Genomic DNA, 23,458 nt, shown 5'->3' on the forward strand with positions numbered 1-23,458 from the left:
CCACAGAGATAATGGGCTGGATACTCCACCCTGCCGCGCCACATTCCTGTTTCAGCTCGCCGGCAGGATGCTCCTTTACGCTGGCTGGTCAATGGGGTTTCCCATTGTGGGATAGCCCCACGACATCTGGAAACACCCAGGCTGCCGGCCAAACGGAGCATCCCGCCGGCAGAGAATCCAGCCCAATTCTTCAGCTAGGGAAGATGAGCTCATTGCTGGGTGGAGCTCAGAGAGGCAGTGAGTTTGGAGCAGCTTTGAGAGAGGGTGGAGCTGAGTTCTGATCTGCCTGGCTCTTCAGTCCACAATTCTTTCCAAGTAGGATAGTTTGAAGGATAATAATTTAAAGCGGACTATTTTTGTCTGAAGATGAGGAGAGCCTGAAACATCCTAGTTGAAGCAGCTACTTGGACGATATTCAGCCAGAGTCTGAAGGGGTTCCAACCGGAGCACAATCTGTTTATTAATGCAAATATTACTCTGTGTCCTGCTAATTTTAAGCTGGATTAAGACTGCCATGGTTCTTTCCTTGTTGTTTATGGGAAATTGTATAGTTTTGTTAAGGGGTAATGGTAAGCTGTTCTTTTTGTGTGTGAAGTTAAACGTTTTGTTTTAGGAATACAAAGCCCTATCTTTTCATTCAATCACTCGTGGAGTGAATCCTTTTTTCCAGTCTTAAAATTTTTTTTTTAAAGTACCCAATTTTTTCCCCAATTAAGAAGCAATTTTAGAGTGGTCAGTCCACCTACCCTGCACATCTTTGGGTTGTGGGGGTGGCACCCACACAGACATTGGGGGGGGGGGGGGGGGGAGAGAGAGAATGTGCAAACTCCGCACGGACAGTGACCCGGTCTGGGATTGAGCCTGGGTCCTTGATTCTGTGAGGCAGAAGTGCTAGCCACTGTACCATTGTGCTGCACTAGTCTTTAAAATAAATAAAAAGTCCAGTATCCTAGCCACTGTTGAGGTCTGGTCTGGCATCCTAATAATAAACTTGGGAAAGCGTTAATAATATCTCTGAAATAATTTTGCAATGCTTCTTTCTGATAGTAATTTGAATTTTTTTTATTGAACTCTTTATTGTTGTCGAAGCACATGGATAGGTGGCCGGTTGTGTAAGTAGAAGAAATGCAATGGACCTTTTAATTTAATTCTTATTAATGAGTTTGGCATGTTTCACCCATTGCGCCAATGTGAACGAAAATCTTGCTTTTGTAGAGGGCTGAGAGTATTGCAGCTGTTTTTAGATTATTTTCTCCTTTAGACTAGGTACGGGCTCCTCTTACGAATAGGATGCACTGTATACGAGTTAACATTGGTTTTCAAGTTGGTGAATGGGTTTAATTTTCATATTTTATTGTTTTAGTGGTTTGAGTCTTCTAAAATTCATGCTGCAGCACTGGTGATTGGTGAAAATTCTCAGTATCCAAGTCATTGGAACTCCGATCGCTCATTAGACCAGTGGTTGAAAGAACAAGGGATTCCTGCATTGGAGGGTAAGCACCTTAAACTCTTTTTTTTTTTTTTTTTTCTTCATATCTGAATTACTTTAATTTAGAAATAATCTTGGTCATTTCTTCTGATTTTGGACAAGGGCTGCAGGTGCAAGTTGGTGCATCAAACAATTAGGCCATGACTTGAAGCTGCTGAGGCATCTGCTCAGGGTAGTGCCAGCAATGGCATGAAACACCATGGTGTGACTGGCAAGGCAACTTTATTGGGCGTGAGCCCACAAAATAGAAACAGCATCTCAAAAACATACAAACTATGGATCTGGTCCTGACAGCTGGTTAGAAAATTGGCTGACAGGATGAAAACGTTTAGCATCAGGGCAAGTTTGCTTGGATAAAAAATTAAAAAACATCCCTGTTGTCAGAGGATGGTGGTAAAGATCAATTTATACCATTCAAATGGAATACATTTGCATGTAAATGATATAACGTCTGGTCGATGGAAATTCTTACACTGCTTACAAACTGCAACCCAATTGAAGCAATGCTGCATACTTGTAATGCAACTACTACATGCAGTGTTGTGACCTACTTTGCATTTTTAATATGAAATAGATACATTTACACAATTCAAAGACTTATTGGAACAGTTCAATTAATTCTTAAGGTCAGTAGTGGCGGCACGGTAGTGGTTAACACTGTTGCTTCACTGCACCAGGGACCCGGGTTCCATTCCCAGCTCGGGTCACTGTTTGTGCGGAGTCTGCACAAATTGCCCTGTGTCAGTCTGGGTTTCCTCTGGGTGCTCCGGTGTTCTCCCACAAAGTCCCGAAAGACATGCTTGTTAGGTGAATTCTCCCTCAGTGTACCCGAACAGGCGCTGTAGTGTGGCGACATTGGGATTTTCATAGTAACCTATGGCAGTGTTGATGCAAGCCTATTTCTGACTTTAATAAAGATTATTTATTATTGATATGATCAGTGAGTAAGTTGCAGCCAAGGAGTTTGTTGTATGTTGATTCATTCACTTGGCTGTATGGTTAAATCTAATGAAGTGGTTGATGTGAGAGACCATTTTATTTTGAGCAGTTGCTGACGTGGCTTGGATAGTCCTTTTTGGTTTGTTTACACAGTCTGCTGCCCTGTTCCCAACCATTGTTTTAGTAGGTGTGTTACTGAAATCAGCTGCCATTACAGCTCATATTACCGACACAAGATAATTGTTTAAGAATCAGAACTAAACTGGACACCTTTATAACATCAGTGAAAATTTGAATTGATCTACTCCAAATGATATACTTTTGTTTCTCACCATTTAGATAAAAGTTTGTAATTATCACTTAAGATGTTGAATTTCACTTTCCGTAGTCAACTTGAGGAGTCCAAAGATATCCCAATTTGGTGATGAGTTAGATCAGCTGGAAATGATTTTCTAGTTTAGTCAGGGATGATAAGGCACACAACAATTTATTTGTTTAATGTTGCTATACTGTCTGTTATCGAGTTAAATTGTCAACATGCCTAATCTCTATTCCTCCGTGGAGATCTTTTGTCCTCTGCTCCTGACCCTTCAAATAGGTTGCTCAATTAAAAAAAAATCCAGAGAGGGCTTGTGACAGTTAAATTGTTTTGCATTGTCGACAGGACCAGTCACTTGTTTGAAGTAGACAAAGTTTGAAACCCAAGTTACCCACTAGGAGAATAAAGCCACAATATTCCACGGTTTAAAATAAAAAAAAAATTTACAAATTCAGAAAAATAAAACGATTTACAGTACCTACCTTTTTAAACTTTCCGGATTAATATAGTACATGTTCACTAACAGATAAACCATGGTGGAACTCACCACATTGCAAATTAAATGGCCGATTTGACCAAGACAAGTCCACCAATTTCCCAACAACCCACCCAGAAGTCAGTGACCACCGAGTCTCACAATCTCATTAAAATTCTGCCTTCCTCAGGAGGGATTTCAACTCTTGACTTTCGAAGGTTGACCCTCTGAATTCCCTCCAAAGCTTCTTCAGCTCTGACTGCTCCCCTCTCAATTGTTCAATCTCTGCTGCTGTTGTGCTCCACGTGATTCACAAAGCTGTACTCCTGTCTCTAATTACCGACACACTTCCAGCTCTTCAGCAGTCCACTAGCTTCACTAAGCTGGCACTTCTCCTTGGTTTCCCTGAGCCCCAGACTGCCTGGTGCACTGAGCTGTAAATGGCTCCTGTGAGCCCTAACTGCCTCCAGCACAGAACCAAACACATTTGCCCACCATCTCAGCTTCCCAGGACCTTTCCTGCGTCCTAACTGTACTTAACAGCTCTGAGGGCTTCTCTGCGAGCTGTAAACCACACCAGGTCCAAGCTGTGACCCTCAGCTGTACTGAATATCTGTCGAGCCTTTCTGAGCCCTGACCGCTTTGAGCCTGCTAACAGCAGCACGCTTTCATTATGGAGCCTTTTCCCCTCTCCCAGCAAACGCACAGATGAGGTGAAACCAGAGAACCATAGAATTTCTACAGTGCAGAAGGAGACCATTCAGCCCATCAAGTCTGCACTGACCCTCTGAAAGAGCACCCTACCTCGGCCCAATGCCCCGCTCTAGCCCTGTAACCCCATCTAACCTGCCTATCTTTTGACACTAAGGACAGTTTAGCATGGCCAATCCACCTATCTGCACATCATTAGACTGTGGGGGGAAACGGGAGCATCGGAGGAAAGTGCAGATTCCGCACAGTTACTCAAGGCCGGAATCGAACCCGGGTCCCTGGCGTTGTGGGGCAGCAGTGCTAACCACTGTGCCACCGAACCTATTAGGCTCTAACCACTTCCATGATGCCTTTCAGTGCTCATTGAATGCATTAAAACTATTTTAGCTCTGTAATTCCCAAACAAAACCTCTCTCTGGACGATGCTTCGTTGCAAGCAGTGTAGATGCCACATCTTCAGGTATTTTATGGCGCCTTCTATTATGACTGTCTTAAAGAAACATGGGTATCTTGCTGAATCTGATATTTCCAGAGACATTTTGGCAATCTTTAAAACCCAGCATTTTACTCACCTTGGCCATGACAACTTTAATTTTCCTGGAACTAAACCTATCTCTAAAATATTAATATGAACCATTAACTAGATATGTGCAAACGACAAGTTGTTCTGTTCTTCCCTGTTTTTTTTTTTTTATAAATTTAGTGTACCCAATTAGCTTTTTCCAATTAAGGGGCAATTTAGCACGGCCAATCCACCTACCCTGCACATCTTTGGGTTGTGGGGGTGAAACCCACGCAAACACGGGGAGAATGTGCAAACTCCACACGGACAGTGACCCAGAGCCGGGATCGAACCTGGGACCTCGGCGCCGTGATTCTTCCCTGTTCTTAAATACAGATCAGTGTTTACAGTTGGGCAACAGCAATTAAGTTGTGAATTTTATGCTGCTGACAAACTGACAGTTAAAGAATAATTGGAATCTGAAGCTACGTCTTGTTTCATTGACGATCTTCCCACACTATATTTGTATTAGTGCATTGAAATTTTGATCAACTGGTTATTACCTGTGTTCGTTTTTGTTTGTGAAGTAGTTTTAAACGTAATATTCAATCGGATCTAACTAAAATATGGCTTTGACAACATCAATGCTTCAAGACAAATTACAAATGCCTCACAAGCAACACAAAGCCTCCTTGAGATGTTTTATGAAATAATAATATTATTTTCTTGAACTGATTAGGAATAGACACCAGAAGCCTAACAAAGAAGATTCGGGAAAATGGCACATTGTTGGGAAAGCTGGTGATAGATGGGACAGATGAGAACAGTCTTCCTTATGATGACCCAAACAAAAGACATTTGGTGAAAGAAGTTTGTATTAAGGTAAAAAATCTGAGTGCAGAAAAAAATCAGGAATATTGCTTTTTATCATCACCGTTCCAGGGCTCCAGTCCTTCCCATTCTTCCTAAATAGGGGGTTAATCCAATTTCATTTTGACTCCTTAACCGAGAGAATTTGCAGGAATATTTTAACATGAAACAATATACTAAGGTGTTTCACAGAATAATCGAAAGAAGAAAGTTCTCATTAAGCTTTGTTTAATTTTATTATCAAGTCCTCTTAAAATGAATAGAAAGGCTCTCAGCTTCCACTCTAATATTACCTTGCTGTTCCTGGAATGCTTAATGTGCTGCCATCTATCTTAAGCACAGTGGGCTGGATTCTCCATTTCTGTGTAAGTGCTAATGCTAACGGAGGAGCTGTGGTGTTCCATGATGGAAAAATCAGCGCGGGAAATGCACCGATTCCGCTACCATCGAGGGGCGATCAGTAGCGTTGTGTGAAACAGCTGCGGAATGCACGGAAAATGGTTGGAGAATCACCGGGTCCATGCTGCACATGCGCAGGGCTGACGAGCTGCAGCTGCGCCTCCACCTACACCCCCTGCACACGCACTAGAAAAATCGCGCTGGACTGCGTACCCGACCCAACAGCGCCCATACCCGCCGGCCTTGACAGAAGCTCCACAGCCAGCGACTCAGACAGCTGAGTGGCGGTGCTAGCCACTGTCGCACGACCTCTCTCTTCGCAGCCGCCACACCAGGCTCACAACTGCTGAGACCACACGTGGCCCACGCCGTTGGAACTTGGCCCATCAGAGGCGGAGCATCGTGGGTGGGCCCGCTAACGACATTCCAACGGGATTGCGACTACTCGCGTACCGATGACGCCAATTTGGAGGGACGGGGAGCCGCGAACCGTTCCCGATTCCGGCGTCGGACAATGGAGAATCCCGCCCGGTGCTTTTCCAGCATTGGTTTCTCTTTTGGTCCCTGCATCATCACCACAGGGGTCTATCAGAGCTAGCCTGCCTTTCAACTACATGATGCTTCTCCATGATGTCATTCACAGGCTTGGGAATCAGCTTCAATATGTCTCATCATGATGCTCAGATTGACCTCTTCCTCTGCTGCCGGCCCCCATGGCCACCTCCCAAGTCATCAGACTGCTTGGCCAAATTAAAGTGGTGAATCTGCTATCAAACATCACTTCCTTGCCATTGAGCTAGCTCCTGGTTACTTGGTTTGCCTGAAAGAAGCCAAGTCAAACTGTGGCACCCTGTTCAGCCGCATCTTTCTGTCATCGAGATTGTTTACTTCCACCAATGCAGTGTTGCCCTTTTTGATTCTTGATGCACTTTGACTGGAGTAGAAACCCAAAGCAACGCTTTTACACCACCTAGACTTGAATGTTCCAGTGTTTTCTTTGCTGGCCTCCTTCTAATAAATTATAATTTTAAAGTCTGTGCTTCTCCTGTACTATCCCACATGATATCTCATTTGCTAATTTTCCTGACCTTCACTGGTTTCCCATTCTGAAATTTAAAGTCCTCGTATTTTTCTTCCAAACCTTGGCCTTTTCCGAGCCAGCTCTGTAATCTTCTGTTCTCTGATTCCTGATCTTCTATTTTGTCTATCACTCTGCTATTGGTTTTAGAGCTTTTGCTCTCTGAAACTTTCTTCACGTCTCTCTATTAATACTTTCAATTTTTCTGGCTTTCAGGTAAACTTTTCCTGCATTCCTTAATCTGTCCAGTTCTGTTTTGACGCCCATTCCAACTCCCATCTGTGAAATGCTGTGGGTTAATGTTGAAATCAACTTAAATTCAGGTTGTTGTCGGAGAACTAGGGTTTTGATCCTAACCACAGCTTCCAGGGAATTGAATATCACAGAATTGTTTTAGTGCAGAGGAAGGCCATTAGGGTTCATTATGTCTGCACTGGTTCTCCAAATCAGCATTATGGTTTTGTCATTCTCTTGCCTTTTCACTGTACTACTGCATATTTTTTCTCTAATGCCTTCTTGAATGCCTCGATTGAACCTGCCTCCACCACACTTCCAGGCAATGACTTACAGACGTGAACCACCCGCTGTGTGGAAATGATTTTTCTCTCATTGCATTTGCTTCTTTTGCGGATCACTTTTTTAAAAATAAAGTTTAGAGTACCCAATTTATTTTTTCCAATTAAGGGGCAATTTAGCGTGGCCAATCCACCTACCCTGCACATCTTTGGGTTGTGCGAGCAAAACCCACGCAAACACTGGGAGAATGTGCACACTCCGCATGGACAGTGACCCAGAGCCGGGATGGAACCTGGGACCTCAGCGCTGTGAGACAGCAGTGCTAACCACTGCGCCACCGTGCTGCCCCTTGATCCTTTTACGAGTGACAAAAGTTCCGCCCTGTGATGCAGGAGGTTGGTATTTATAAATATTAGAGAACCCCAATAGTACTTTGACTTGTCAGCCCTGTTCAATGCTCTTGGCTCTTGACTCTTCATCTGAGTAATATACTTGGTCAAGGAAACTTTAGCTTGAACCTGGTTGTGCAGGAAGTTGCACTTGTCCCATGGAGGATACTTAAAGCAAACTTTATTTTATTGAATGTTTTCATTTTAAAATTTATTAAAAAAATTAAGTGTATGTATTATGATGAGTAGCAAGAATAGCAAAGAAAAGGCATGAATGGGAAAGCTGCGATCTGTAATTGATGGGATTGGCAGCTATATATCTGCGGTATCAATGATTTACAGGCAAGATAATGACTGCAGTGTCATACATACTAGGAAGGCCAAATGTTAGCTCAACTGTAAGTGTGTTGCTGTGCCATAAATTTTGTATTATAGGATTCCTACTATTATCACTATTCCTATCCTGCTGTATTGCAGTTGCGAGGGCAACATTTGACTTATCTGAGGGCTGTTCATGTTAATGTAGGCATACAAACAAAAGTCACCTTCAGATGATCAAAATATCAGTAAGAATGCGTCCAGCATAGAAGCTGTGTCTTTATCTAAATATCCCGCATGTCCCACTCATCCCCTAATGGTCACAACCGTTTGCTGCTGTGCAGTGGTTTTACTTGCGTGCACCTATGAAGCTAAACTTCATCCATGCACTTCCAGTTTTGCTGAAAAGCACGGTGGCACAGTGGTTAGCACTGCTGCCTCACAGCACCAGGGATGTGGGTTCGATTCCAGCCTTGGATGACTGTCTGGAGTTTGCACGTTCTCCCCGTGTCTGCGTGGGTTTCCTCCGGGTGCTCCGTTTTCCCCTCTCAGTCCAAAAATGTGCGGCTTGGGTGGATTGGCCATGCTTAAATTTCCCTTTCACGTTCAAAAGATCAGGTGGGGTTACTGAGTGACAGGGATTGGGTGGGGGCATGGTCATGGTCGGGTGCTCTTTCAGAGGGTCGATGCAGACAAGACGGGCCGAAAGGTCTCCTTCTGCACTACTGATCCTAAAATAAACATTCTCTTGAGCTAATTAACTTCAGTTTGTGATTTGTGCTCCTAAACCTAAAAGGTGACCTGATGTTCTCTTTGTTTCGTTATTAGGAGCCCAAAGTATATAATCCTGATGGAAATCTGAAAATTCTGGCTGTGGACTGTGGGATGAAGAACAATCAAATCAGAAGCCTCTGTAAGCGAGGAGCCTCTGTGATTGTGGTACCCTGGGATTATCCTCTTAATAGTCAAGGTGAGCAGAAATATTTTTGATGCCATTGCATGAACCAAACCACTGCAGAAAAATCGAACCAGAAGGACTTACAGTAGTTCTAAAAGCTTAACTCACCATCACCGTCTCAAGGGCAATTAGCGATGGGCTTTCACTGTGATGTCCACATTGCATGAAAGAATAAAAATATAGTTATTTTAAATATTAACATTGCGGAAAAAGATTTTTAAAAGGGTCTTCCCAAAATTTCTGTTCTGAAGAGAATATCTAGTTTTAGTTTTTTACTTTTAAATTAAAAAATCTTTTTATTGGCTTTTCTCATTTATAAACAGTTGTGTATATACATTACATTTTCCTTGCCCACACTTATTTACTTTATTTTACAGAGCGGTTTGTCTTGTTCTTCATTTAGCTAACTCTGTGTATATTTTGCTGCCCTCTGGATCGGTGTATGATTTCTCTCCCCCCCCCATTGGCTTCAGCACCCTTCCTGCTGGCCTCCAACAGGTTTTGGAACAGGCCGATGAACTGCCCCCAAGTATCCAGGAAACCTTCCTCTGACCCTCGGATGGCGTACTTAATCTTCTCCAGGTGGAGAAATTCCGAGAGGTCAGCGAGCCAGTCTGCAGCCGCGGGTGGAGCTGCCGATCACCAGCCGAGCAGGATTCTCCGGCGTGCGATTAGGGAATCGAAAGCAAGGGCGTTGGCCCCCTTCCCCATGTGTGTCTCTGGCTGCTCCGATACCCCGAAGATTGCCACTATTGGGCATGGCTTCGCCCTCACCCCCACAACATTGGACATTGCCTCGGAGAAGGCTGTCCAGAACCCAGCAAGCTTGGGGCAAGTCCAAAACATGCGGGTGTGGTTGGCCGGGCCTCTCTGGCACCGTTCGCATTTGTCCTCCACCTCCGGGAAGAACCTGCTCATTTGGGTTCTGGTCAGGTGCGCTCTGTGCACCACCTTGAGCTGCATTAGGCTTAGCCTTGCGCAGGAGGAGGTGGAGTTCGCCCTGCTCAGTGCTTCGCTTCAGAGTCCCCATCCTACCTCTGTTCCAGTTCGTTCTTCCATTTTTGTCTGGTCTTGTCCAGTGGTGTTTGGGCTCTGTCCAGTAGCTGTCTGTATTTTTTCCCACCTCTCCCCCTCTTCTCGCTGCTTGTGCCTATCAGGTCCTTGAGTAGTGTGTTTTCTGGGGGCCTGGGATACCCTACTATCTCTTTGCGGAGTAAGTGTTTTATTTGGAGGCGTCTCAGTTCCTGTCTTTTTGCTAGTTTCCACTTCCTCGTCAGTTTGTCCAGTGTCGCCAGCCTGCGCCCTTCGTAGATGGCCCTGACCGTCAGTGTGCCCCCGTCCCGCCTCCATCTTTTGAAGGTGGTATCTAGCATGGCTGGGGGAATCTGTGATTGCTGCAGATGGGGGCCATGGGGGACATTTTGGTTATCCCGAAGTGCTGTCTCAACTGGGTCCACTTTTTAATCTACTTTTATCCACCATTTTCACTTATGTGCACTCCATTGGCCATTAGGATATGGTGTAAACTGCACTGTTTTGCCTGGTGTGACAGATTGAGCAAAATTCGGGCGGTGTTTTACGCATGTAAATAATTGCACTGCAGTTGAACTCCTACATCCTTTGAGTCCATCTGTCGATCTTTCTGTCTGAAATTGTTAAAGTTTGCCCCCTGCTAAAGACTCCTGAAAAAAGAGATGTAAAATAAAATGCAGCATTTAGATACAAAAAGAAATAGTCATGTTTCTAGTATTTGATGTCATTTTATAAAGCCTTTCGAAAGAAAATTTGCAAGGAATCTTCATTTATGGGGGGGGGGGGGGCTGGGTGGGGTCTTCGATTATTTTGAGTTTTGTACGCATATTTGGGATGTAGTTTGGGTTTTTTAAAATTTAGAGTACCCAATTAAGAGGCAATTTAGCGTGGCCAGTCTACCTACCCTGCACATCTTTGGGTTGTTTGGTTTGATTTCAAATGCAATTTTGGCAGATGTTAAGTTGTCAACTATAAAGTTTGTAGTGAATACGGAAGCTGAATTTTAATCTTTTAAAAAAAATATTTTTATTCTCCTTTTTCCACATTTTCTCCCAAATTTACACCCACCAACAATGAACAATAACCAGTAATGAATGGAATGTCAATCTCCATATCGATAACAACGATCCCATCCTCCCACCAAACTCTCAAACAGCAGCCCGCATGCTAACATAAACAAATAACAAAAAGGAATCCGGAATCACCCATAGTCACCATTGTAACAGGTCCCCCTGCCACGCCAGAGCACAGGGTGGAGAGGTTGATCTCCATGCCAACAGGATCACCTTCGGGCGATCAACGATGTGAAGGCTACAACACCTGCCTCGACACCCGTTTCCAACCCCGGCTAGTGCGACACCCCGAATATGGACTCCCGAGGGCCCGGGTCCAGTTTCATGTGCACCACTTTAGAGATTACCCTAAAAACCTCCTTCCAGTAATCCTCCAGCTTTGGAGAGGACCAAAACATATCAACGTGGTCTCCCCTGCAACGTTCACACACGTCTTCTACCCCCTCAAAGAGCCAGCTCATCCTCGCCCTTGTGAGGTGCGCTCTATATACCACCTTCAGCCGTATCAGCCCCAATCTCGTGCACGAGGTGGAGGCATTCACCCACCGGAGTGCCTCACACCAGAACCTGTCCTCCATACCCTCTCACAACTATTCCTCACATTTTGCCTTGATCCCATCCTGCGGTGCCTTCTCCTCTTCCAAAATAGCCCTATAACCGCTGACATTACCCCCTTCTCCAGTCCTCCTGTCATCAGCACCTCCTCCAGCAATGTGCAAGCTGGATCTACCGGGAACCTCTGTGTCTCCTTTCTGGCAAAGTCTCGAACCTGCATGTAACTAAATATTTCCCCCTGCTCCAGCCCATACTTCACTCCCAGCTCCTTCAATCCTACAAACCGACCCCCCAAGAAACAAATCTTTTAGTATCCAAATTCCTTTCTCCTCCCATCTCTGAAAATTTCCACTCGACTGCCCTGGCTCAAATCTGTGGTTCCCCCGAATCGGCATTTACCTTGACCCTGCCCCAACCTGAACTGCTGATGAAACTGCCTCCTTATTCTGAACAAAGCTATTGCTACCGGACACCTTGAGTACTTCCCAAGGACCATCGGGAACGGCGTGTTGCTACTGCCTTCAATCTCGACCCCCTACACAAACTCTCCTCCATTCTGACCCACTGGGAGTCAAACCCTCTGACCCAGCTCCACAACATCTCCACATTTGCCGCCAAGTAATAATACATTGGGTTCATAAGGCCCAAACCCCTTGCCTGCCTTCCCCTCTGTAGCAGCACCTTTCTAATGCTGGCCACCTTCCCTCCCCATATGAATGAGGTAATCATCCCTTCAATATCTCTAAAAAATGCTGTTGGCAGGAAAATCGGCAGGCATTGGTTTAAAAAAAAGAAATCACGGGAACACGTTCATTTTAACTGCCTGTACCCGACCCGCCAATGACAGAGGGAGAACATTCCACCGTGCCAGATCAGCTTTCCCCCTCCCCACCAAACTAGAAATGTTGTACCTGCACCCCCAGGTATCTAAAGTGAGTTTGTGCCCTACGGAATGGCAGCTCCCCATCTTGCTCTTGTCTAGATTTAATTTGTACCTCGAGAAGGACCCAAACTCCCGAAGCAGCTCCAATATTCCCCCTATTGGCACACTCTGTTCCGACATGTATAACAACAAGTCATCGGCGTACAAGGACACCCCATGCACTATTTCCCCCCACCGCACTATCCCTTTCCGTACCCTCAAACTTCTATGGCCAACGGCTCAATCGCAAGTGCAAACAACAGGGGTGGATGTAGGACATCCCTGCCTAGTCCCATGTTGGTGAGAAAAGTATTCTGATCTGATGTTATTTGTGCGGACACTCGCCCTCAGCTCCTTATCGTGTCGATTTACCCAACCCACAAATCTTGGTCCAATCCCAAACTGTTCCAGAACTGCCATCAAGTACCCCCATTCTACCCGGTCAAGCGCTTTCTCGGCGTCCAATGCTGCAACCACCTCTGTTTCCTTCCCCTCCACCAGTGTCATTAATACCCTCCTAATGTTCGAAAAGAGCTGACTCCCTCTCTCAAACCCTGTTTGATCTTCACCTATCACCTTCGAGAGGCAGTCCTTCAGCCTACCTGCCAGTACCTTGAATTTAAATCTTTCTTGTATGTGAATTGTTTTGATGAAAACTACACCCAGTCTTTTTGTTTCACCCTTTTATGAGAGCTCTAAGCCATCAAGCAGAAATAAGCACACTTGGGTGGTGGTACAAAAAATGGAAGAGAGAATTGGAACCTCCTCCACTTCGTAATATTTTGAATTGTAAAATTAAATCCATAATTGCAGTACCTATGACTACTTGTGATTGAGATAAGTTTTGGCAAAGGATTGATAAGTATTTGAAATTCCACTTATGTTACTTTTCTGCTTTCCAGAATTTGATGGGTTATTTCTAGGTAATGGGCCAGGAGACCCTGAGTTTTGTCAAATAACAATTAACAATGTCAGAACGATTATTTCTGAAGAAAAGCCAAAGCCATTATTTGGAATTTGTCTGGGTCATCAGCTCCTTTCATTAGCAATTGGAGCCAAGACTTATAAAATGAAGTAAGTGAACTACTTTATATAGACATCTGTCATTTTTGTTTAGTGACAGTGTCGTTTTGTAAGGACTAAAGTCTCGCAAGTATCTTCTTCAATGAGCTATTTTGTGAAGACTGTTTACTTCGGCATTCTAATCATAAGGTCCCAGATTTAATTCCCGTTCTGCGTTGATTTAACTAATCTCAGTAGGGTACGGTTAGCCTAAGTGTCGCTGGATAAGGAGAGATGGTGGGCAAGGATTTATTTATTTAAAAAAATATATAAATATAGAGTACCCAATTTTTTTTTCCAATTAAGGGGCAATTTTAGTGTGGCCAATGCACCTAACCTGCGCATCTTTGGGTTGTCGAACCTGGGACCTCGGTGCCGTGAGTCTGTAGGGCTAACCCACTGCCCGGCAAGGATTGATATGAGGTGGTGTTTCTAATCTTACCCACAGACTACTCCAATAACTAGTTATTAAGTGAGGACTGGGTTGGTCTTGCCTAAGCATCTTCTGCAGTTATAAAGAACACCACAGTTATCAAAACTTATGATGCAGAGGGCTTGAGGGTGTCAGTGCTGGTGGAATTGCTAAGAGTTAGAACATAGAACAGTACAGCACAGAACAGGCCCTTCGGCCCTCGATGTTGTGCCGAGCAATGATCACCCTACTCAAACCCACGTATCCACCCTATACCTGTAACCCAATACCCCCCCCCCCCCCCCCCCCCCCCCCCCCCCCCCCCCACCCACTTAACCTTACTTTTTAGGACACTACGGGCAATTTAGCATGGCCACTCCACCTAACCCGCACATCTTTGGACTGTGGGAGGAAACCGGAGCACCCGGAGGAAACCCACACACACACGGGGAGGACGTGCAGACTCCGCACAGACAGTGATCCAGCCGGGAATCGAACCTGGGACCCTGGAGCTGTGAAGCATTTATGCTAACCACCATGCTACCGTGCTGCCCCAAGTTGATACTTAAAGAGAGGAAGAAAGTGATGACTGAACACTTTATTTGTGCTGAGTGATGTTTCATTAAACTGAGCCTTCAGTGCACTATCGGGTGTATTGTGTGATTTCTGTTAACTTTTAAGTGAGTATCACTTCATTCACGACGAACAAGAACAAAAAGCAAAATACTGCAGATGCCAGAATCTGAAACAAACACTGCAGGCAGCACAGGCAGCAGCTAGCATTTGAAATATCTAGATTTTCATTAGCAGTCCAGTTCTCCCTAAATATTAGCTTGTTTAATTCAGTCTCCATATAGTAATCCATGTTTTGAGACATAGACTGCATGTAGAAGATTTTCCATTTCGAAGATTTTGTATTTGAAACTGGGGGTGGAGTAGTGAAGAAAGGTAATGCTGGTTTTGTGTTATGTTTTTGCCTATTTTGTTTTAAAGCACACAGATGTTTATTTGAATAAATTTAAAGTACCCAATTTTTTTTTCCAATTAAGCGGCAATTTAGATTGGCCAATCCACCTACCCTGCTCATCTTTGGGGTGTGGGTGGGCAGCATGGTGGCACAGTGATTAGCACTGCTGCCTACGGTCCTGAGGACCCGGGTTCGAATCCCGGCGGGTCACTGTCCATGTGGATTTTGCACATTCTCCCCGTGTCTGCGTGGGTTTCACCCCCACAACCCAAAGATGTGCATGATAGGTGGATTGGCCACGCTAAATTGCCCCTTAATTGGAAAAAATAATTGGGTACTCTAAATTTAAAAAAGAGAAATCTTTGGGTTGTGGGAGTGAGACCCATGCCGGCACGGAGAGAATGTGCAAATTCCACACAGAGTGACCCAGGGCAGTAAGGCAGCAATGCTAAACACAGTGCCGCCCCAAGCACAAAGATGTTGACGAGTCAATTGATTTTTTTTTTGTTTTGTTTTGTCAATTGATATTACTATTAATAGGATTGAGTTATTTGTCACGGATGTGAAGTGATAAGCAAAATAGAATTGTTCTGTTGGAACATGGAACAGACCATGGTCTTGCTTTTCATTGCTTATCTGATCTTCACTGCTTATACAGGAAGATTTTGTGCAAATTAAATTTGTCTGTTGAGCAATGACTGGTATAACGTGGCCATGTTCATCTCAATTATTGTAAATTTATTGTGTATGAAGCACCTTGACATTCAGACCTGATTGTGTAGACACAGCAGCCAGTCCTTTTTTTAGTCATTCACTCAATGTGTTTGCAATTTGCCTAACTCTTTTCAACAAGTTTTTGGACTTTGCAGGTGAACCCTACCATAGCAAAACCTCTGTTTGGTGGTTGCTTTAAAAGGCCTCAAATGTCTCTGTTGTGAATCCAATTACAATTTGTCATAGCCTAGCTGCTACGATATCTTCGTGTCGTAAATTGACTTGTTGTGTTAGGGTTTTAGTGTGAAGTGCAACTGGCCACAAACTGCTCTATTTCGCAATGAGGTTACTGTTAAAATCCCCAAGTCGCCACACTCCGGTACAGAATGTCCAGTTCACCAAAGAAGCTCATTAATCCACACAGAGTGACCCAGGGCAGTAAGGCAGCAATGCTAAACACAGTGCCGCCCCAAGCACAAAGATGTTGACGAGTCAATTGATTTTTTTTTGTTTTGTTTTGTCAATTGATATTACTATTAATAGGATTGAGTTATTTGTCACGGATGTGAAGTGATAAGCAAAATAGAATCGTTCTGTTGGAACATGGAACAGACCATGGTCTTGCTTTTCATTGCTTATCTGATCTTCACTGCTTATACAGGAAGATTTTGTGCAAATTAAATTTGTCTGTTGAGCAATGACTGGTATAACGTGGTCATGTTCATCTCAATTATAAATAATTATAATTAATAATTTATTGTAAATTTATTGTGTATGAAGCACCTTGACATTCAGACCTGATTGTGTAGACACAGCAGCCAGTCCTTTTTTTAGTCATTCACTCAATGTGTTTGCAATTTGCCTAACTCTTTTCAACAAGTTTTTGGACTTTGCAGGTGAACCCTACCATAGCAAAACCTCTGTTTGGTGGTTGCTTTAAAAGGCCTCAAAGGTCTCTGTTGTGAATCCAATTACAATTTGTCATAGCCTAGCTGCTACGATATCTTTGTGTCGTAAATTGACTTGTGTTAGGGTTTTAGTGTGAAGTGCAACTGGCCACAAACTGCTCTATTTCGCAACGAGGTTACTGTTAAAATCCCCAAGTCGCCACACTCCGGTACAGAATGTCCAGTTCACCAAAGAAGCTCATTAATGCTGTTGCTGCCCAAGGGAAGTGGAGTCTGCCTTAAAACTCTTGTAATAAATAGCCATTTGGTAGTACTGAACTTGGGTGTTACTGGAAAAAAAAGTCATATTGTTGAAGACTTTGGTCTTGAATTAATCAGGAAAGAGGCAATAATACCAAATTTCAGAAAGGGCAACAATTTTCTCCACGGGTCCCGAAAGACGTGCTTGTTAGGTGAACTGGACATTCTGAATTCTCCCTGCGTGTACCCGAACAGGCGCCGTAGTGTGGCAACTTGGGGATTTCCACAGTAACCTCACTGAAGCGTTAATGTAAGCCCATTTGAGACACTAATAAAAATGATTAATTTTATTTATGCTGCAGAAGAAAACGTTGCAATGGGTTGGCAGTCAACAGTGGTTGAGAGATTCCAATGGGGAATGGGCCAGGGAACACTTAACCCCCTACCACCCCAAAAAATCTTGTATTCATTGCTTCTTAATGAGGCACTATTTTGGTATGTTCTTGCATTCAATGAAATGAGGTCCCAGTGAGTAGTTGAGTACTGAAAACGCAACTTTGAAATTGGCATTAATGCAAAGAGTTGGCTGTAATAGTTATCGCTTTTTGTCTGGTGACTGATTGCCAGTGATAAGCATGGATATTGTAAGTGATGGGGAATGTATCTGAATACTGTAGATGCTTTTTGATTTGCTATCATGTTATTTGCACACGGTTTGTGTGGAGTTTGCACATTCTTCCCGTGTCTGCGTGGGTTTCATGCCCACAACCCAAAGATGTGCAGGTTGGGCAGCACGGTAGCATGGTGGTTAGCATAAATGCTTCACAGCTCCAGGGTCCCAGGTTCGATTCCCGGCTGGATCACTGTCTGTGTGGAGTCTGCACGTCCTCCCCGTGTATGCGTGGGTTTCCTCCGGGTGCTCCAGTTTCCTCCCACAGTCCAAAGATGTGCGGGTTAGGTGGATTGGCCATGCTAAATTGCCGTAGTGTCCTAAAAAGTAAGGTTAAGGGGGGGTTGTTGGGTTACGGGTATAGGGTGGATACGTGGGTTTGAGTAGGGTGATCATTGCTCGGCACAACATCGAGGGCCGAAGGGCCTGTTCTGTGCTGTACTGTTCTATGTTCTATGTTAGGTGGATTGGCCACGCTAAATTGTCCTTTAATTAGGAAAAAAGTAATTGGGTATTCTCAATTCAAAGAAAATTACAAAAAAAAGTTGAAACTCATCACCGTGTGCTGAAGCAGAGATACAGGGGAGGTAAAATTCATAGATTCTGAAAGGTGGAAGAGATATCAAAAAGACAAAAGTGCATTTGTACATAAATGTTGAATGCAAGGGCAAGGAAGTGATGCTGACTTTTTGCAAACCAATAATTGGGCCATATTTGGAACATTGCTTGCAGTAGGCCCAAATTATTGAAATCATGATGTATCCATCCTGTTAATAATGTTAATTAATAATGTTCCCCTGAACAGTGTCAGAATAGGTTAGAGTCATGAAGAAAGCTTTTAAAACCTGGGACCTTTTTCCACTGGAATGGGAAAAGTAAAGAGGATTGAATGGAGATGTAAAAAATTATTAATAGTCTTCAGGAGGCTCGTCATAAAATGACAAGAAAACTGAGGAAGCACAGTTTTGGAGAAAAGCAGAAAACCTGAAATCAAAATAGAAAATGCTGGAAATACTCAGCCGGTCAGGCAGCATTTAAAGGATATCGACATTCAACATCCAACTGTGTTTCTTTCCCCAGATTCTGCCTGACCTTAATATTCCTGATATTTTCTTGTTTTTCTTAGCACGGATATAGGGCTATTGCTAGAAGAACAAAGGGACAGTTGAAGATTTTTTTTGCACTGCATTATTTGTACAAGTACATGTTGAAGCAGAACTTTAAAAAGTAAAGTTGCGATGTATCTGAAAAGAAAGTTCAAGCAGGGGAATGAATTTAGACAGTATTGGTGAAGAGCAAGCACTGGCTCAGCCTTGGTCCAAATGATCACCTGTGCTGGTAATTCCTGCAACTGGCTGATAGTGACGTTTGGCTGCCTATTCTTGTTTTCTTTTTGGAATTTAAAATAATTTTGTTTTTTAACCCTGAATTTGGGTTTTAATTACAATTACTGTCCTGATAGATGACCTCCACAAGTATTTATTTTGATTTTCCATTAAAATTGTATTGACTAGTCTCCTGCAAAGAAGTGAACTGGGGGCTTGGCTGACAAAGCAGACGACTAAATAAAGAGGTTGATTTGTATGCTGTTTAAAAATGGCATTCCCACAGCATTGGTGTTTTGGAATCACTGTGTTTGTTAAAAGGGAGGTTTGTTTTTAGCCCGCAATAATTGATTGTGGCCTGTGAAGTTTACATTGGTAAATAGATACTGAAAATGTCTCACAGTGGATTCTCGCATTTATGGATTATTTTGTAAAGTAAAACCATTTAATCTCTCAGTTTATTCAGAATTTGACTACAAACAATGTTCAGTTGTCGTTTTATTCTAGATTAAGCCCGAGTGCTGCACACTTGGGGATTGTAGATGTGACTAAATTTCAACCTTTTCATTGAAAGCAATCCAGTGTGTAGCTCTCAATTACATAATGTCTTCCTAAAATTGGTACTTTGAAATATAATGCTGAAAATTTTAATATCTTTTGAATTTCTGGGAAATTCTGAATAGGATATGTGCGTCCCAGGGCTGGGATTGAACCCGTGCCCCCAGCACCTTGACCACTGTGCCACCATGCTGTCCGCGCACCTATTCTAATCCCATTTTTCAGCACTTGGTCCGTAACCTTTTATGTAATGGCACTTGAAGTACTCGTCTAAATACTTCTTAAAATTTGTGAAGGTTCTTGTCTCTACCACTCTTTGAGGCAGTGATTTCCAAATTCTAACCATCCTCAGGGTGAAAAGGTTTCCGTCACATCTTTAAACCTTCTACCCATTACCTTAATCTATGTCCCTGCCCCTTGATCCCTCTAAGCGTAAGATCCACCCTATATATGTCCGTTATAATTTTATAAGCATCCAATCATGTCCCCCCTCAGCCTTCTCTGCTCCAGGGAAAACAACCCCAGCCTATCCAGTCTCTCGTCAGCTGAAAGGTTCCAGCCCAGGCAGCATCCTGGTGAATCTCCTCTGCACCCTCTCCAGTGCAATCACTTCCTTTCTATGGTGCGGTGACCAGAACTTTGCACAGTATTCCAGCTCAAACCGTACCAGCATTTTGTACAGCTCCAGCATAACCTACCTGCTGTTATATCCAGTGCCTCGGTTAATAAAGGCAAGAATACCATTGGCATTCTTAATCGCCTTATCTATCAGTCCTGCTGTCTTCAGAGATCTGTGAACCTGCACACTAAGGTCCCTTTGATTCTCTATCCTTTCTAGGATCCGACCATTCGTTGTATATTTCCTTGCCTTCGTAGTGCTCCCAAAATGCATTCCCTCACACTTTTTCATGGTTAAATTCTATTTGCCACTTTGCCCATCTAACCAGCCCGTCTATATCGTCCTGTAATATACGACCTTGCTCCTGACTATTTACCACACCACCAGTTTTTGTCATCTACGAACTTACTTATACCTCCTACATTCACATTAAGATCATTACTGTATACTACAAAGAAAGGATCCAGTACCGATCCCTGCGGAACACCACTGGACACAGGTTTCCAGTCACCAAAACAACCATAAACAATCGTCCTCCTACCACTAAGCCAGTTTTGGATCCAGTTTTCCAAATTGTCCTGGATCCCATGGGCTCTTACCACCTTCATCAGCCTCCCATGTGGGACCTTGTCAAAAGTCTTTTTAAAGTCCACGTAGATTACATGAACCGCACCACCCTCTCTACATCCCTTGTCACCTCCTCACAAAATTCAATCAAATTTGTACGACATGATCTCCCTTTGATAAAACCATGCTGACTATCCTTGATTAATCATTGCCTCTCCAAGTGGAGTTCTGAACTTTTCCTCCATTCAAAGCCAAAAATGTGAGTTTTTGATGTTTAATTAAAAATGTTGATTTGTCACACACGCAGTAACTTGAACGGTCGAGCAGAAACCTTTGCCTACCATGTCATGCTGTAATGAAGCTGATCTCTTTGTACCTGGTGATTATGCTAGACTGTCGAACAGTTGGATTTTTAGTTTCTTCTGAATACTAAATATTTTCTTGAACAAATACTTTAGTTTTGTTGTTTTTTTTAAAAAAAAATAGGTATGGAAATCGTGGGCATAACCAGCCTTGTATTCATGAAGATACACAGTGCTGTTTCATCACATCCCAGAATCATGGTTTTGCTGTTGAGCCAAGTTCTGTTCCACGGGATTGGTCTATTTTGTTCACCAATGCAAATGACCAGTCCAATGAAGGAATAGTTCACAACAGTAAACCATTCTTCAGGTGAGCATTTTGAAAAGGAAAATGCACTTTTCTTTCTTGTAACATTTCAATCACAACAATAACGACATGCATTTATCTGACTCTTTTAATGTTGTCCAAAAACCCATGATGCTTCAGAATCCTAATCCGTCAATTCATTGGAATCTTGAGTTTGGAGCTGACAAAAAACATGGATGTGAGGGTTCCAGAAGCAGAGGGCTTGAGAGTGAGGAGGTGGCAGTCTTTGTGCTGTCATGGCTATGGGATAGGAAGCTTGACTCTGGGTTTAATCATTGGGGAACTCTAAATTTTTATGTTTGTATCATTTGAATTAATTTTGTTATGATTTATACTTTATATAAATTGTATTTTTTTAATGGAAAAGGTTATATTGGATTTAAATAGTTTCTATATTTAAAACTAGTTAATTCTGTATATTACAAATTAAAGTTATGTTTTTTTTGTCCGAATCAACATTGCTAATTTCCTGCAAGTCTATTGTAAAATACTCGAATCATCGACGCACACTAGTGCAATATAAAAGGAAACCGTTTGGCCCATCAAATCCATGCCAGCTCCTTCAAAGAGAAATCCAGGTTGTTCTACTTCCCCAATATTGCTCCATTTCGCTACAATTTTTTTCTTTTGCAAATCTATCCCATTCGCTTTTGAAAGCGAGGAGTAAGATTTTGCAGGGCAAGTCTAACTTTTTTATTTTAGTGTATTTTTCACACTCTTTCACTTGTATTGCAAGGTCTTGAGTTCTCGTTGTCTACCTCAGATTGTTTCTTCGCTGCATACAGAAAGATAGCACAGAAGGAGACTAGCCTCTGCCCTATAGGTTAAGATGCTTCAAGTGCATGTTAAAAAAAAAATTAAAAATCTGCTGAGGTTTTCTGCCTCTTCCGCCCTTTTCGTAGTGAGTTCTCTCCACAGTTCCCTCAGCTCAGGTTAGATTGAATTTAGAAGTTTGATATTGGCATCCGGAGCTTGCTATTCTTCCACTGAATGAAGACCCATTTCCAATGAAATTCTGGGGTGTCAAGGTGGGAGCTTTATATATAGAACTGAAGGGGAAAATAAATCCAATGCAGATCTTAGTCTTATTATATATTTTTATAGGTAATCCTGAAGGATTTTGAACCAGGCAATGGAGCAGTTTTGGGAATTCAAAATTGGGCTGAACAGCCTGTTAAGATGCTATCAAATCTGTCAGTTTTTCAGTGTGGACCATCTAGTCTACAAAATTCATATTTAAATAATTTAAGAATTGATTAATAATTTAATATTCCACTTTTAAAACAATTATCCAATTTCCTTTTATAAAACACATTCCTGTGTTTTTCTGATTCATCACAGAGCATTCATAAGAACATAAGAACTAGGAGCAGGAGTATGCCATCTGGCCCCTCGAGCCTGCTCTGCCATTCAATGCGATCATGGCTGATCTTTTGTGGACTCAGCTCCACTTTCCGGCCCGAACACCATAACCCTTAATCCCTTTATTCTTCAAAAAACTATCTATCTTTACCTTAAAAACATGTAATGAAGGAGCCTCAACTGCTTCACTGGGCAAGGAATTCCATAGATTCACAACCCTTTGGGTGAAGAAGTTCCTCCTAAACTCAGTCCTAAATCTACTTCCCCTTATTTTGAGACTATGTCTTACCAGATACTTACCTGGCATGTGTGAAACTGTAATAGGGGCAGCAGGGTAGCATGGTGGTTAGCATAAATGCTTCACAGCTCCAGGGTCCCAGGTTCGATTCCCGGCTGGGTCACTGTCTGTGTGGAGTCTGCACGTCCTCCCCCCTGTGTGCGTGGGTTTCCTCCGGGTGCTCCGGTTTCCTCCCACAGTCCAAAGATGTGCGGGTTAGGTGGATTGGCCATGATAAATTGCCCGTAGTGTCCTAATAAAAAAAAGTAAGGTTAAGGGGGGGTTGTTGGGTTACGGGTATAGGGTGGATACGTGGGTTTGAGTAGGGTGATCATGGCTCGGCACAACATTGAGGGCCGAAGGGCCTGTTCTGTGCTGTACTGTTCTATGTTCTATGTCCCCTAGTTCTACTTTCACCCGCCAGTGGAAACAACCTGCCCGCATCTATCCTATCTATTCCCTTCATAATTTTAAATGTTTCTATAAGATCCCCCCCATATCCTTCTAAATTCCAACGAGTACAGTCCCAGTCTACTCAACCTCTCCTCATAATCCAACCCCTT

The 23,458-nt window shown here is 43.1% G+C and overlaps 1 protein-coding gene across 3 annotated transcripts in view; it reads left to right on the forward strand.

The window, feature by feature from the left end:
• Window positions 1-23,458, forward strand: part of cad (carbamoyl-phosphate synthetase 2, aspartate transcarbamylase, and dihydroorotase) — a 125,198-nt gene that overhangs the window by 15,560 nt on the left and 86,180 nt on the right. For all 3 annotated transcript variants that reach the window (XM_038800015.1, XM_038800018.1, XM_038800017.1), the window contains exons 3-7: window positions 1,364-1,493; window positions 5,175-5,317; window positions 8,834-8,975; window positions 13,448-13,619; window positions 21,074-21,259. In XM_038800015.1, the coding sequence (XP_038655943.1) occupies window positions 1,364-1,493; window positions 5,175-5,317; window positions 8,834-8,975; window positions 13,448-13,619; window positions 21,074-21,259 (773 nt within the window). The remainder of the gene's footprint in view (window positions 1-1,363; window positions 1,494-5,174; window positions 5,318-8,833; window positions 8,976-13,447; window positions 13,620-21,073; window positions 21,260-23,458) is intronic.

The sequence above is a fragment of the Scyliorhinus canicula genome, chromosome 6 (genome assembly GCF_902713615.1).
Source record: "Scyliorhinus canicula chromosome 6, sScyCan1.1, whole genome shotgun sequence".
Classification (NCBI taxonomy): Eukaryota; Metazoa; Chordata; class Chondrichthyes; order Carcharhiniformes; family Scyliorhinidae; genus Scyliorhinus; species Scyliorhinus canicula.